Below are 14,864 nucleotides of genomic sequence, written 5' to 3' on the forward strand. Positions count from 1 at the left end.
ATATTTATAATGTTCAAGAAGAATACAGGCCAGGCCAGTAATATATATATATATATACACTTGCAAACTTGGTACTTTAATAGGGCCAGTTTTACAAAGATGAAAACAATTATGAGCCAAATCAGCGGGAGGAATAATGTAATCAGAAAAACGTGAATGGTAATTGGGAAACATTTATGAATGGTTTATTAGATGCCCTAAAAGCCATAGTCTGGGGGGCGGGGGTTGAATTATTTAACAGACTAGATGACTTATCTGGTGTTGCCTGGAGCAGAGGGGGGCTGTGCAGCCAACCTACTGGCTTCTTCCTGGGACTGGCTTGGGGGTGACGGGGATGCCGTACAGGCTGTCGGCCTGCTTCTCTCTGGGCCTGGGCTGGGAAAGGGGAGCATGGTGGCTGCTCTTCAGTTTCTACCAGGGGTAGGGCAGAGTTGGTGGCTGCTCCCTGGGAGCAGTCTGAGGCAGCAGGCACCATGATGCTGGCCAGTGTATGCTCCCCAGGGCTGAGATGCTTGCTGCTTTCTGCATGGCTTCCACACGCATTCCATTGCCTTGACACAACCACATCCTGATCTTGCTTTAAGTTAAGAGGACGTTGCTACAGTTGGTGGCCACAGCTCTTGTTGTTTAGTTCTGGAACAAATGGACAGATGGGCACGCAAAGTTTCTAAAAGATACAGTAGATGGTAGAAATGTGAGCTTGATCGTACAGAATATAAATCAGGAATTGTAGATAAGCGATAAAAGGAAATCAAGGGCCACAAGGAGAAATGTATGGCCAGCTGTGTTAAGGACAAGGGAGTTTTAAAACAAAAGAATGCTGACAATGGTATCTGGTCCATTCGTACATGGAAATGATAGATTTATCCAGAAATGTTCAATATTTGTTCTGTAGTTGAAGACAGTTGATTTAGTCTAACGTAAACACTTTCCATTCTATCGGTTTCACAAGAGGGTGTTAATTTGAAGTGACTGAAGTTAAATAATGGGCTCCCCAAGCCAGCGGAGAAAGGTGTAACACCAACCCATGGCAGGAGGTTGAAGCCAGACAAATTCAGGCCAGCAATAAGGAAGAGAGTAATTAATCACTGGAACAATCTACCAAGGGTTGTGATGGATTCTTCATCACTGAACTTTTTTTTTTTTTAAATCAAGGTTGGGTGTTTTCTAAAATCTGCTCTAGGAAATATTTTGGGGAAGGTCTCTAGTTTGTTTGTATTCTACAGGGCTCAGACTATGATCTCAGTGGTTGCTCCTGGCCTCAGAATCTACGGCTGAGTCTAGACTACATCCCTTTTCTTGAAGGGAAAAAGGGACGTAAATTAGACACGTTGAAATTGCAAATGAAGCCAGGATTTAAATTTCCTGCACTTCATTTGAATAATGGCGGCCACATTTTTTTTTTTTTGAAATGGGGCTTTTTGAAAGAAAAACGGCTGCTTAGATGGGGATCACTCGAAAATAAAACCCTTTTCAAAAGATCCTGTATAGGATTTATTTTCAAATAATCCGCATCTAAACAGCCATTTTTCTTTCAAAGCCCTGTTTCGGAAAAAACCGCGGCTGCTGTTATGCAAATGAAGTGAGGGAAATTTAAATCCCAGCTTCATTTGCAATTTGGAAGTGTCTAATTTACGTCCTTTTCCCTTCAAGTCTAGACACGGCCTATTTGCCTTCCAAATGGCACAGGGTTAAAATGACAAGGCTGCACAATCCTAATCATATCTTGCCTTTTAGCTGAGAGAGAACCATATGGCTGCCACCAGTTTTAATGGAGAATGGCTTGAAGGCGGTCCAAACTTCAGGCTCTGGGCGAGGTGTTGGCAGCTGCTGCTCTGTGCCGTTGCATTCCATAGTGCAACACTGTGACTCTGCCTCAGCATCCTCTGCTCATCTGTGGAGCTGAAACAAGCACCAGGTTGCCAGGGCAGCCTATCCTGGTGCTTGTTATACTAGGGCACATTATTAAACTTCACACCCTTCGATTTGTTCAGCCATCGATTTCCGGTGTGCTCTCTGCAACCTCTGCCTGATACTACATGGACGGCAGCACCTCCAACTGCACAGCTGGACATGTTACTGGCACGATGCTTCTGTACCAAGATGTCAGAGGAAGCATTGGGCTTGTGTGTGGGGAAGTGGTGTCTGTACTTCCCCCCGCTGAGTATCATCTTTCACAGTTTACTTGGGTTAGATCAACAATCGGTTTAGTCTTGGGTAATGTACACGAGCCTTTTGTAATCAATAGAATTTTAATTTAAATACAGTACTTTTAAGCACAACACAAAAGCCGGCCGTACACCCTGACATCCACTCACTGCACTCACATTCAAAAGCAAATTCACTTTAGCTCTTCATGTACGTGATTTTATGTGGGCAGGTGCTTCGTAGAACAAAACGTGTTTGAAAAGTCTCTGTGCGCTCTCTATTCAGCAATCCTCTAACAGACTTCCCGGCTGTCAACAGCCAGTGCAGGGATGCCAAGTGGAACACCTGAGTTAAAGTAACATCCAAGTGACAGAACACAATGACTGGAGGAGACAAATATTGTTAGTGCATCTGACCGCACCGGGAGTAGTTAATATTACTGTTTCCTCTCTATTCTCAGAACCCAATTCTCTGACCAAGTGGGTGTGTAATACACTGCTGTGCTTAATGTCAATCAACGCAAGTGTTGCCAAGGTTGGTGCCTTAGTTTCTGCTCCTGTTTATGAGAGTCTCTTACACAATACCAGGAGAAAAAATATTTTAAAGCAAAAAATTGTCACCTCCGGTGAAGGCCACATGAAATACCCAAAAGGACTTAACTTCAAATTTAGGCAGTTTTGACAAGGAAATAATCGGCTGCCCTTTAACTTAAAATTCACAGGGATAATCGTGCACTGCTCAGTGAACTCCGTGAAATGAGTCTGCAAAGCTGAAATGTACCAGTTCTAGCTATGAGCACTGAGCACATTCCAGACTTACACTGGTGGTTCAGCTCCGGTGTAAACCCCCTGCATCACTCTGGCTCTCACCACCTGGGCAGATGGCTGGTTCGCTCATCCAGTGTCACTGATACAGCCTAGAGCATGGTAAGATCAATGGGTTCTTCAGGCCAAGCCCTGAGAAACGGGCATGTGAAATAACCCGGGACGCGCCCAACCATTCTGCCTCTGAACTTTCGGCCTTTTGCTTTGCCGAACCTTTAAAATTTCTCCCTGCATATGGAGGTAGTGTCACTCACCTGTGCTCCTGCCTGCCTTTGGGCCCCCCCCCGGCTTCTCACAGACACTGAGTCCTGCCACTTGTTTCTATTCTTCGCCTTGGCAGGCGCTCACTTCCCACTCTGCATATAACCATCTGCCCAGAGCAACCCTTTCCATTTCCAGTGACTTCTGCACACCCTCCCCTCCCCACTCCTAACCTGCACTGTGCCTAGCTGTCTTCTGTAATTATGCCAGGAGAAGGCTAAGCAGGACTATTGCAAAATGCCAGGTGGCTGCCTGCTGTATCTTGGCCCCACTCCTGGGTTCTGAAACTGGTCTTGACGCACAAGGGACGGAGTGGGAGGGCAGGGGCTTTCCAGCAATTGTGTTTTAACCGAAAATTCCCAAAGAAACTCTGTATCACATCTCCTCTTACCACCCAGTAATTAGAACCATCCACCTCTCCTCGGGACCAGTGTGACGTAATCCACATTCCCCCACGGTTTTCTTCGTGGCTGTTGACTATCAAACATATCTGCCTTGGCACATGCCCAAGGTATCATGCTTGAAGGATATAAAACAGGTACTTTCTCTCTCCACGGCCGAATGCCTCATTTCCCTGAAATGTGAAAGCTGCATTCTAAGAGGCAACAGCAAGCTGGCTGGTTTCCTGGAGCTGCTGGTTTCCAGTGTGATTTGATGCTGGCTTGTAATCTGAACACAGGAAAACCCTCAGCTATCATTCAGTTCTTGGGGAAAAAACAGCTCTCTGCTGCCAGCGACAAGCCAGCTGGATGGAAGAGGGAGTCCTGACAGCGAGGGAAGTCAGAGGACTTAGAAAGATCACTTGTGAAATTAAGGTTGCTTCGCATATTTCTCGCCTTAGAATTCTGTTCCTGAGCATTTGTTTGAAGTTGTTACATGTGCACTGGGATGTTATCTTTGCAAAGCCCCAATCCCGTGGCTAATACGCTGGAAGGTTACCGTACCAATGCCTGCCACAAATCCAGGCTCTTCAGTGCAGGTTGCAGCCTGGAAATTCTGAATCTCAAAGGACACGCTTATTTCACCTCTGATATTTATGACTGACTGCAATATTTCGATCAAGCCCCTTTAGCTCTATCAACGTTCCTTATAAACTCAGATCCCTCTGTGCTAGGCATATTCAGAGCAGACTTTAGAATACGATCAGTTTCTGGAGCACATGATCTAAACTGTACATTCTACAAGGTCACCTATGGCTTAAGCTGGTATACTCCTGTGCGGCGCACATGTGGGACAGGAGAGACCTGGCCGTAGCAGCTGTACAGGGATCCAGTTGATGGCTCTGATCTATGTGGCTCAGGAAATGGTGAGGCTAACAAGTACCTAAACCCAACCACCACAAGCTGGAGAGATTTTGCAGCTGGCTCAGAGGGGAAATCAGTTCTGTAGCTGCATCTGAATGGGAGAACTGTGCTACTGCATACATTGTAGCAGTGGGGAGACTCACACACATCCCACCTCCCACTGGGCTAAGACCCTCTCAGTAGCTGGCACCAATGTCAAATCAATACAGCACGTGATGTCAAATTTGAGTGGAAGTTTTTTTTGCAGATGAGCCCTTCGCATAAGTCACGTATTGTCCATCTCTTAGCGCCTCCTGACAACAGATTTGCACTGTTAGAAGAAGACCCAGAATGGCTGTAGCTACTTCCTTGGTTCTTCTGAAAATATAAACCAGTGTGGCTCTAAGGAGATTTTCATTCAACATCTGCCCGGTTATTTTACTGCAGCAAACAGCTGTTCCCCTGCGTTTCCTCCCTCCCTCCTTAAAACACTTCTCGTGCAGCTTTGGAACATCTCTTTTCAGAGCCTTTGATGGTTTCAATCTGTTTTCCTTGCTGCGTCACTTTGCCAGCAGCACACAAGTGCCTTTAATGAGAGGAACTAGTGTGAACAGCACAGACACCTGCTGCTGCAGTGTACATTTGAAGCCGACAGAATTACTGCTTCAAAGCACCTGTTTCCTATTGTAAAGGATGCCACCTAAGACAACAGAGCCTCCGGCTTCCAAGCAGATCGCTACAGATTTCTCCTTTACTTACATTTATCTAAAATATGCTAATCCTACACGCCAAACCTTACCCTAACTACCTCCCTTGCTGCAGGGCTATCTAAGGTGGAGAAATAGTGAGCACTTGCTTCTGTGACTAGTCACTGTTCATCCCAGAGGACTAATGAGCTGTCGTTCTTTGCAGCGCAGACTCTGTGCCAGGACAGGTTAAATAGAGCTGAAGTTGGGCTCGCATGCTTTGGATACACTTGGATTTTAGTACCAGGATTTCGTCCAGTTTGATCACGTAGCTTGCAAAGTCCTAGGGTGGAAAACAAGATGGACAAGATGAATGCTGGCTGGCGGAGGGGGAACACATAGCATGCACAGAGTGAGTCGCAAGGAAAAGAGCTGCTCCTCGGAGGCAGTAAACACCATGGTTTGCATTCTGCTCCCAGGTTCCCCAATACATTCAATAGTCGCTTGTTAAAGGCTTGACCTTGAAAACCAGCACAGCTCTTTTTGCAAGTCTCAGGGCCGCAGCTACTGATGTTTAATGGCTTCTTCACTGTCGGCCACGCTACTGCTCCCCTTGTACTTTTTTCTTTCAGCCTAGTTATTCCTGGCCAAGAGGGCTAGAAGACTGATCGGGCTGGTAACAGTCCCAATTACTGTATTTACTGGGTGCCAAATACAGTAGTAGGAAAAGTACAATTAGAGTGGGCTCTGTTCTTGCCATTCTCCAGTTCAACAATCCCACCCTCATGTCTCCAATCTACAGGAAAGAGGCAATGCCAGGCCATTCCTATCCCTGCGCCCCACGCCTGACCGGGTGGGGATCGGCACTGCGACAGCTTCCGCTGCCCATTCAATCTTAGGCCCCCTCGGTTGGGCTTGGTCATGTGATTTTGGGGGGCAGGGGAGGTGGTGGGGTGGGCTGCTGCCAGGAGTTCCTCTATACTGTGAGCTGAACGGAATCCACTGGGGCATGTTAGGAACTTGTGGGCTTGGTAAGGAAGCTCAGACTCAATCCCAACTGACACTTGGTGGTCCTGTGGGTAAGGCAGTGGGTGGGGGATAGGCCCATGCCTTTTAAAAACACAAGCCCAAGCATCCAGGAAAGCTTGTGCCCTGACGCCACGCCAGGCAGACACGGGCCTTGTGATCACACCACCAGTGCGGGTCTCGGCAAATCTGGGGTGCGCTAGCTGAGAGGCTGACGTGTGCAAGCAGACATCATGCGTCTGCAGGGTGGGGACTGTCTGTGCTATTCACTGTCATCTGAGCCACGCTGCAGGGGGACGTAGCGTTTTGAATGCTGTGATATCCCTGCAGACTGGTGAGAGAGGAAAAAGATGTTCACAGTCAATGTGTCATTCTCAGTCTCTAGCCAAGTATCAGGCAGAGTGGAGATCAGCCAAGGCACAACAAGCCTTGGAACTGAGCAGTCTCCTAGCAATCGGACTCGGGAACAGATCAAGTTAGGCTCCAAAAGGGGAAGAAGGCTGTGGACAGGAATAGATGGTAGGATGCCACTAGTTCAGAATAATGCTCTTTAGGGTTCTTACTGACGTTCAACGGGCACTGAGGTCGTCATTGCAAACACTTACTGCTGCTGACATCTGATTGATCAGGGTCTCTTCCTTGAAACACAGGGATGCCATTTCATCCAGCTGCTCTCGATGGGCCTGAATCACAACCTGCCTAATTAACAAAAAGAGCAGCGGTTACATAGCCCTCCATTCCGCCTGCCCCGGTTACTGGTGAGCTCTGACACTTCTAAGGGGAGGGCCTCAGCTGGGAGAGCCCTGCCACTGAACATACTCGACAGGGTCTTCATGTTGCATACACGGATGTTGCTCCGTTGACTCCAATGGCCTATTGCTAATTTACAGCCTCTGTCTGCGGCAAGCCTGGGCCTGCTTCTTCGCAGCTGCTTCCCCTGCCTCTCCCCCACCCGGCACTGCTGCTTCTAACAGAGGCAGCAGCATCGGGGAGGGAGGTGGCACCAGCTCTTGCCTACCCCTCCCGTTGCCTCTGTAGGAGGCAGCAAGGAGGGGAGAGGAAGGTCCTTGGAGCTGGCATGTGCAGAGAATCGGCTCCTGCCTGCCCCCCCACCCTCTGTGTTGCTTCCTCTCTATTAGCAAGGGAGTGGGGGAGGGGGAAAAGGCGGATCTGGTGCTTGTGGAGAGCCGGCTTAAAGCCAGCTGCCGATGGCTCCCGCTAGCTGTGATTCTGGCCAATGGGAGCAGCAGGGAGGCTCCTGCACTGCCATTGCCCCGGCCAGGGAGAGGGGCATCGGCAGCACACAGAGCTGCTCCCTTCTCCCACAAGCTAGATCCGGGCCGTGAGGCTCCCTCCCCCACCTGCACCGGGAAGCTGGCACTGGTGTGCTAACCGTGCGGTGGGGAAGCGGAGCTGGTGCACCAGTGCCCGCTGTGGGGGAGGAGGGTGAGCCCACAGCCCACCGACAAGTCGCAGATCACACTGAGATCCACTGCTCTGAATGCGTCTTTTTGTCAGTAAGCACTGCTGCTGTCTGAAATGGTGCATCACATCCAGTGCATCTGGGTCCATAGCTGTTAGCTCAGTGTTTCTCACCTTTTTTTATACAGTACCCCTTTAAAAAATATATAAGTACCCCCAGTACCTACAGTTTTCAGATGCCCACAATTTTTCTCTACCATTGCAACACATTTGTTTAAACAACTTAATCGTAGCCAGGTGGGCGATGAAATTTTTGGGTGTAAAAAGTACAAAAGTAATAAAGCGCTGTAAAACTTAAAACAAAAATTCAATTTTCTCCAAATTTCAGTTGTGTTGACTTACCCCCCAGACGTCTCTCGAATACTCTTAGTACTCGTACCACTGGTTGAGAAACACTGTGTTAGCTAATGGGAGGGCAATGGTTAGCTTGATTTTATGCATCTGATTTCACTATCTGGTTAGCTGGGCTGGCTGTTTCCTATTTGTTACCTGTGGGATGTAGTAGTTATTTAACAACTTCTCTATATATTTGATTCCAAAAAAGTGTGTGTGTGTTTATATAGTACATATAGCACTATCTAAAAACAGTAAAACATAGGTACAATGTGTTTGTTCCCTGTCTCTAATCTACATGGCGTAAGATAGAGTAGTAGATACAAACTTACTGTGCCTTTCCCAGGTCTTCTCTGTGCTGGTTCGATGTTTCCGACAGATTGATCTGAGCACTAATGATGGATGGATTTGGGCAAGAGGTCTGATTTGCTAATGATCTGATCTCTTTGGTAACGGATCTTGAAGCGTGTTCTGCAGCATCAGAATGGTCTTGTGTAAAAATACTTTGCATCAGTTTATTCTTCAGCTGCCCTATTTCCTCGCCACTGAATGACAACTTGAAGGTACCTTCTGAATGGTTAAAGCCCTGGGTCTTGAATTCTGATCTGGACTGCAGCGGGCTGCTTTCTCTAGAGGGGGAGGAGGTTATACTCTCCCCTCTTCCTGCATTCAGAATAGATGGCGCACATGAAAAATAAACCTTTTCAAGCAAATCTGCATGTGCAGTCTGAGACATGGGCACAGCATTGGGTCCTTTACTCGTGCTAGATTTTTCTGGGCCATTCAACAGGTTGTCAGTGGTATTCTCAGCATCCGCATCGTAATGCCTGCTGTTATCTAAGGATTCTCTGCACTTGACGTTACGAAGAAACAATCCATCTTTCTCTCCACCGGCACACCTGGCAGATGCTTCTGTCAAGTGTTCATCTCCAACCAATAAACCTTTCATAGAATTTTGTGCATTCCAGGGAGATGAACTTCCAAGGTTACACGAAGGCTTTGCACCCCGACAGGCTTGGGAGAGCCGCTTGTTCTCAGTTTGTGGGGTGTGCTGCAGAGAGGACTTTGTTTCACATGGGTAGATTTGTTCACCCAGCTCAGGCATACTGCCCATTGGTGAGGCTTTATTTTTAAGAAACTGCCTGGCCTCTCCCTCTAATCTTTTGTTGGGACTACAGCTTTTCCTTTCCAACATCGGTTTCACTTGGAGAGCCTTTTCCTGCTCAGAAAGGATGTTCTCTGGATCTGCCGCCTCCTCATTGTCAAGGAGAGACATGGTCAGAGGGGCCATCTGTTCAGAAGCGAATTCGGAGGAAATATTAGAAGCTCCACCAGGGCTAGATCCATTTTTTAGTTTCTTTCCTTCTAGGTTTCCTGACTCTGGTGTTAATCCATCTTTGATGGATTCTTCCCTTGGTGAATGTGGAAGGCTGATCTTGTTGTATTTTGTAGTCCCTGAATCCAATATGCAGGGAACATGTGTACTGTGTGTCCTGTTATCTGGGAACGAGGAGCTTTCACCAGGAGAAATTAGATGTCTGTTTTCAGATTTGTATCGTTTAGCATCAGCTGGTAAATCTATGCTGTTTTTCCAGTTATGAACAACATCTTCCTGCAAGCAACAAGGTTTTTCTGCAGTATTATTGTTTACAAAAGTATCAATAGTGAAGTCCTCTTCTGTGCTCCAGTTGGGTTGGGTCTTACTGCTCTCTCCATCTAGAACAGACTCCCCCAGTTCTGGAAATGCAGAGTCCCTCCCATAGTCCCAGCTGTCATTCAGTCCATGCTCTTGTGTACGTGTTGCATGTTCAAAAAATAAACCCTGTCTCTCTTGGCTCCTCTCCTCCTCACTTCCTTCTTCCCGCTGATGAAGGAAAAATGAAAGTTGGTTACTCTCATTGGTGTTTCTTTTAACCTTCCTTTGGTTGGATATAGGGGAGAAAGAGTCTTCACTGAAATCACTGTCGTCCAGTTCTTCCAGCAGCATTCCCTCTTTGCATTGAGAGTCAGTGGGAGGGAGGCTTTGCTCTTGCTTAACTCTAATTTCTTGGGGTTTGTATTGGGCTAAAAACTTCTCAAGTGGCTGATAGGTCAACTTCTGTTGTAGAATAGGTGGCTGTTGAAACTGCTGGTGATAAAGGCGCAAATGTTGTTCCCTTTCTTTCTGATGTGGCGGGAGATTTGCCCAGGTTTCAATGCACTGTTTAGTAAAAACATTTGCACAGCGCTGACTGCCGTCTGATGGGTGATTTCCATCTCCAAAGGAAAAGCCGTCTCTGGAAATGAGCTGCTTTTGGACAGGTTGCACCGTCTGTACCTTCAGGCATCTGACAGCCTGTTTGTTTGGAGTACAATGGTCTCCTTGGCCACTTTCTTTTGTTTCTGAGACTGCAGAAGTTGTGGCAACAAAATCTCTTGTGGTATGATGCTTTTCAGATGGTACTGTCAGCTCATCAGTCTTTTTCTTCATGGGATGCCCTGTCTTTAGCATTCCTTTAATCGGACTGCTGTGGCTGAGCCACGGTGAGCTCAGATTTCCTTTGTGGGTATGACCCTTGGCTCCTTTTGGTGTAGAGGAAAATGGGACATTGGTTGGATGGAACACTGAAGGGGATGCCTTTATTCTCAAAGAACTTAAAGGATGATGGAGCCCTAGTTTTACTTTTTTTGGAGAGCTCTTATCTCCTGCCTGCACGGAAGGAGAGTTTTGGATGCGTTTTGGAGATACATTTCCAGCTATCCGACGTCTGTTTGTGACAGGGGTACAACATTTAATCCCTTTCTTCAGTTCTTTTACCCTGAAAATAAGGGCTGTACATTAGAAAATTAAATGCTTTCTAATGATTTACAACCTCATGAAAGTAAATAAATATATTGGTACATTAAGTTATTGACTTCCATGTCACAATTTGGCTTTGAATTGCTGGCTAATCCATGGAGGAATCGCATCATCTGCTACTGAAATGCAGTTACATCTATGGAGATTTGTAACAGCAGTTTGAATGGGGAATGACAGCAATACACAACAGTTAGGAAGTGAAGAATACCACTGACACAATTTCCTTCCGTTTTAATTGATCTGCTTCTTCTCTCCTCCAAATCCTTCCTCAAGACCCACCTCTATCTTGATGTCTATTGGAAATTAATCAACTAACAAGGCATTTAGTGGTATCTGACATTAAGAACATTTTTGATTCTCTTATCTTTCCCCTCCACCCTCTTCTGTGTTGCTTACATTCAGAGTCCTTGCCCTGTAGAGTTCAAAATCCATCTTCCTCTGCATAGGGACAGCATCTAACACATTCTGGGAAGTACCATAATACAAATAATACTGGAGTTTGTCAAGGATGTTGGGTTGTCAACCTTACCATTATGAGGAGTACCCTGAGATTTTAATTACTACAAGCTGTTAGGACACAAATTATCTGAAAGAAGAATTTAAAAGATCCAGAGAATCAGATGCCCCAATATAATAGCAGAGCAGATGAAGGGTATATAAGTGCATTGTACATTGAATATTTGTGTTCTTAGTCCTTAGAGCTCACCACTTCTGATGCAATCCCAATATTGTTCATACCAAACCAATTATCCATTACTCTTTTGACACTTGATCTGGAAAATTTAAGTCCCTTACCTGTCAGCGTATCGTAACGTGTTCAGAGTGTGTTCCGTAGCTATGTGGCTAGGTGACACATTAGCGATCATACACGTCTTAGAATTTCCAATGAAAGAATCTTTTAGTACCTTGGAGGAGGAGGAGAAATGTAGCTTAAGATTCTTAGCAATTAATGTATTTCTTTTAAACAATCTAGTTGAATAGCTTAGAACCAAGTGCCCCTCGCTTCTCCAGCCTGAACAACTTGTCTCCATTTTAAATCTTACATGACAAATCACGATAAATTCAAATGTTGAATCTGTCCTTTAAACAAGCCCATTTTCTTACTGGGTACCCCAAAAGTGCATGAGTGTTTACAAAAATAAAGCACGTTACAACTGGAGTATCACAATATGGACAAAAGCTTGAATGATAGTTACCACAAAGAAGTCACTAGACTATCTCTTTAAGTGGTTGTCCGCCATATGAACATCTCAGAAGGAGTAGATCTACATGAGTGTCCATATAGAACTTCATGCAGAAATAAAATAACTTTAACCTGGAGTTTAGGAAACTCTCCCCCACACTGTTCCCCAAAAAGTAAATGCCTATAGCTTTTGTTGTCAGCTGCAGTAATGCTGCTTCCTCTATGATCAGAATGAATGCTTGGGAAGCTATGGACGTGTCCAATCTGTAAGGGGTTAACAATACACAGTTGCAGAGTCATGGCTTATTTCATTTCAGCTCTGTTCAGTGCCGTGTCAACCACTGGCTTGGTTTTTTGTTTTACCTGAGTTAATTTGCTTTGCCTGAAAGGAGTATGAGCATGTTCCTGATCCAGAGCTCGAATACATTCTTTTAGCTACAAACGAGAGAGAGAAAGTGTATCAGTCACACAATAAAAGGAGAGTTTGAACTTGCACCCAAAACAAACCTATGAGCATTCCCCATTTCCCCATCTGGCAATAGCACCTATCATCCTGCTATCCTTAGAACAGACAGCAGAATGCTTTTCCTTATGCTAAGGAGTGTTGCCAGTTTCTGGAGAGCCACAGTTAAACATATGCACAGTAACACTTGCAGTCTCAAAGTCTGAGTGATTATTTTGCCATCTCATAAGAAGATAGTCACCCTTGGACAGCTTCATAATTGACACACATAAAACATTAGGGCTACATTTTCAACACAGGATGAACTGGAGCTATAAAATTCCCATTAAAATTAAAGCGACAGGAGCAGATAAATGCAAGTGTGCCTTCCTGCAAAATATACCCACCATCTATTTTCGCATTAATAATCAACAGCAAGAACAGCACGTAATCTTGGAGAAACATCTGCCTCTTGATTTATTAGTTGCCTATTAAAAGACTGACATTTTCAAATGTCTGTGTCTTTTTACCATGCACCAGCACAATCTGAAGAGTGTCACAATCCGTACCGGAGTGATACTTTCTCCAATGGAGGAAATGGACTGTGCGCCCATCGAGGCAAGCCATTACGAGCGCAAGGAGTGAGAGGAGAAAATATCTTTAGATTACAATACAATGGTAGTAATTCTAGCTTGAAACAGGCATTGCATTCTTAATGAGACACTATCCATTTCAAAACACTTTTTTTTCTGAATGTATTTTAATTAGTGTTAGAAATTACACCTAAGAGGACTCTAACTGAAAGAGATTATATATTTGTTTTAGGGTTTTATAATGCTGACCATGACTATTATCTGAGCATTTCCACATGAAATCAACGTCAAAGTCTCTAGTGAATGTCATAGATTTTAAAGCCAAAAGAGAACTTTACAATCACCTAGCCTAAGTTGCTATCAGTATAGGCCAGAGTTTCTGCATGGAGCCCACAAACTTCTGTGTAAGCTATAATGTATCTTTTGACAAGATACATAGCCTTGATTTAAAGAGTTCACGGGATGGAGAATCTATCCCGGCCCTGAGTACGTTGTTAGTGGTAAATTACTCTTAAAGATCTATAGTATTTCTCCCTTTTTTGAGGAAAAAACTCTTCTTCAGGGCAGGGTTCAATGGGAGACCCCTGTGATCACATTTTGAAGGGAAGATTCAAGAAAAAAAAAAATCACTTTTCAAGTTATGCTCCAATTGTGTTGTAGTGAACGAAGTACTTAATCAGTTTCACTCTGTCTTGTATAGTCACAAATTTCCTCTAATTTGTGTGGGTTATTCACACAGCAGGAGAAAGAGAAAAATCTGATTCTAAAACCACAGAAGTAGAAAGGTGGGCTTTACTTCTTTTAACAGACTTCTTTTTGAAACTCACTAATATCAAGTTGATTATCTCTTTAAACACTTGTTTCAATGAGCTTATAAATGTCTTCATAATATTTCCTTTCAGCATGAGAAGTCTCATGCTTTTTCCTTAGCTAAAAGGGACATTTTCTAGAAAGAATGATAACAATTCATTCAGATTTTTTGGAATTACCATAGAACCTCAGTTACAAAGGCTTCAGAGGCTGTTTGTAACACTGAATAAAACATTATGGTTGATCTTTCAAAAGTTTACAACTGAACACTGACATAATACAGCTTTGAAAAGTTAATATACACAAGAAAACCGTTACTTTCCCTTTTTTAGTAGTTTTATACAGTACTGTACTAGCTTCCACCCCCTCATCTCTCCACTTTTTGTCTCTGTTGCTGCTGGATTATGTACTTCCAATTCCAAATGAGGTGTGTTGCTAACTGATCAGTTTATAAGTCTGAGGTTCTACTGTATGAGATCAGAGGCAGTCAGGGGAATGGTTTTCATCCTCTCACTTTTCAAGGGCATAATTTTGCATTCAAATGTCAAAATAAATGTGTTGTACACAAATATTACAATAGGGTCCACCACATAAAAATCACGTATCAGTGTGAAATGTAAAATATTTACCTGCATATATGATTCAAGTGGATGGAAATAAGGTTGTTTTAGGACTCCTGGATCTAAATTGTATGATTTATTTGTCCTTTAACATTTTTGTGGTATATTAGTGCACAATGGTTCCACCCACTTGTTCTTAGGTATTAGATGGTGTTTATATGCACACAATTAAGAGTTGAGAACATCACCATAATAATAAATGATAAATACGCTTCAATTTTAAGTAGTGGATCTTAGTGTTTTTGCAAACCTGTATTAAGTCTCACAGAAAAAGAGAATATTAATCTGCTATAGAAAATATGACACGGACTTCTTATACAGTATCTGATTTTTC

General features: G+C 44.4%; 1 protein-coding gene across 3 annotated transcripts in view; it reads right to left on the bottom strand.

Moving 5' to 3' along the window:
- Positions 1-1,558: 1,558 nt before the first annotated feature.
- KIF24 (kinesin family member 24) overlaps positions 1,559-14,864 on the bottom strand; it is a 42,498-nt gene continuing 29,192 nt past the window's right edge. For all 3 annotated transcript variants that reach the window (XM_075932788.1, XM_075932789.1, XM_006122984.4), the window contains 5 exons: positions 12,429-12,500; positions 11,678-11,787; positions 8,376-10,841; positions 6,834-6,927; positions 1,559-5,545 (listed from right to left, as the gene is read on the bottom strand). In XM_075932788.1, the coding sequence (XP_075788903.1) occupies positions 5,405-5,545; positions 6,834-6,927; positions 8,376-10,841; positions 11,678-11,787; positions 12,429-12,500 (2,883 nt within the window). In that variant the 3' untranslated portion in view covers positions 1,559-5,404. The remainder of the gene's footprint in view (positions 5,546-6,833; positions 6,928-8,375; positions 10,842-11,677; positions 11,788-12,428; positions 12,501-14,864) is intronic.

This window comes from Pelodiscus sinensis, chromosome 6, assembly GCF_049634645.1.
Source record: "Pelodiscus sinensis isolate JC-2024 chromosome 6, ASM4963464v1, whole genome shotgun sequence".
Taxonomy (NCBI): domain Eukaryota; kingdom Metazoa; phylum Chordata; order Testudines; family Trionychidae; genus Pelodiscus; species Pelodiscus sinensis.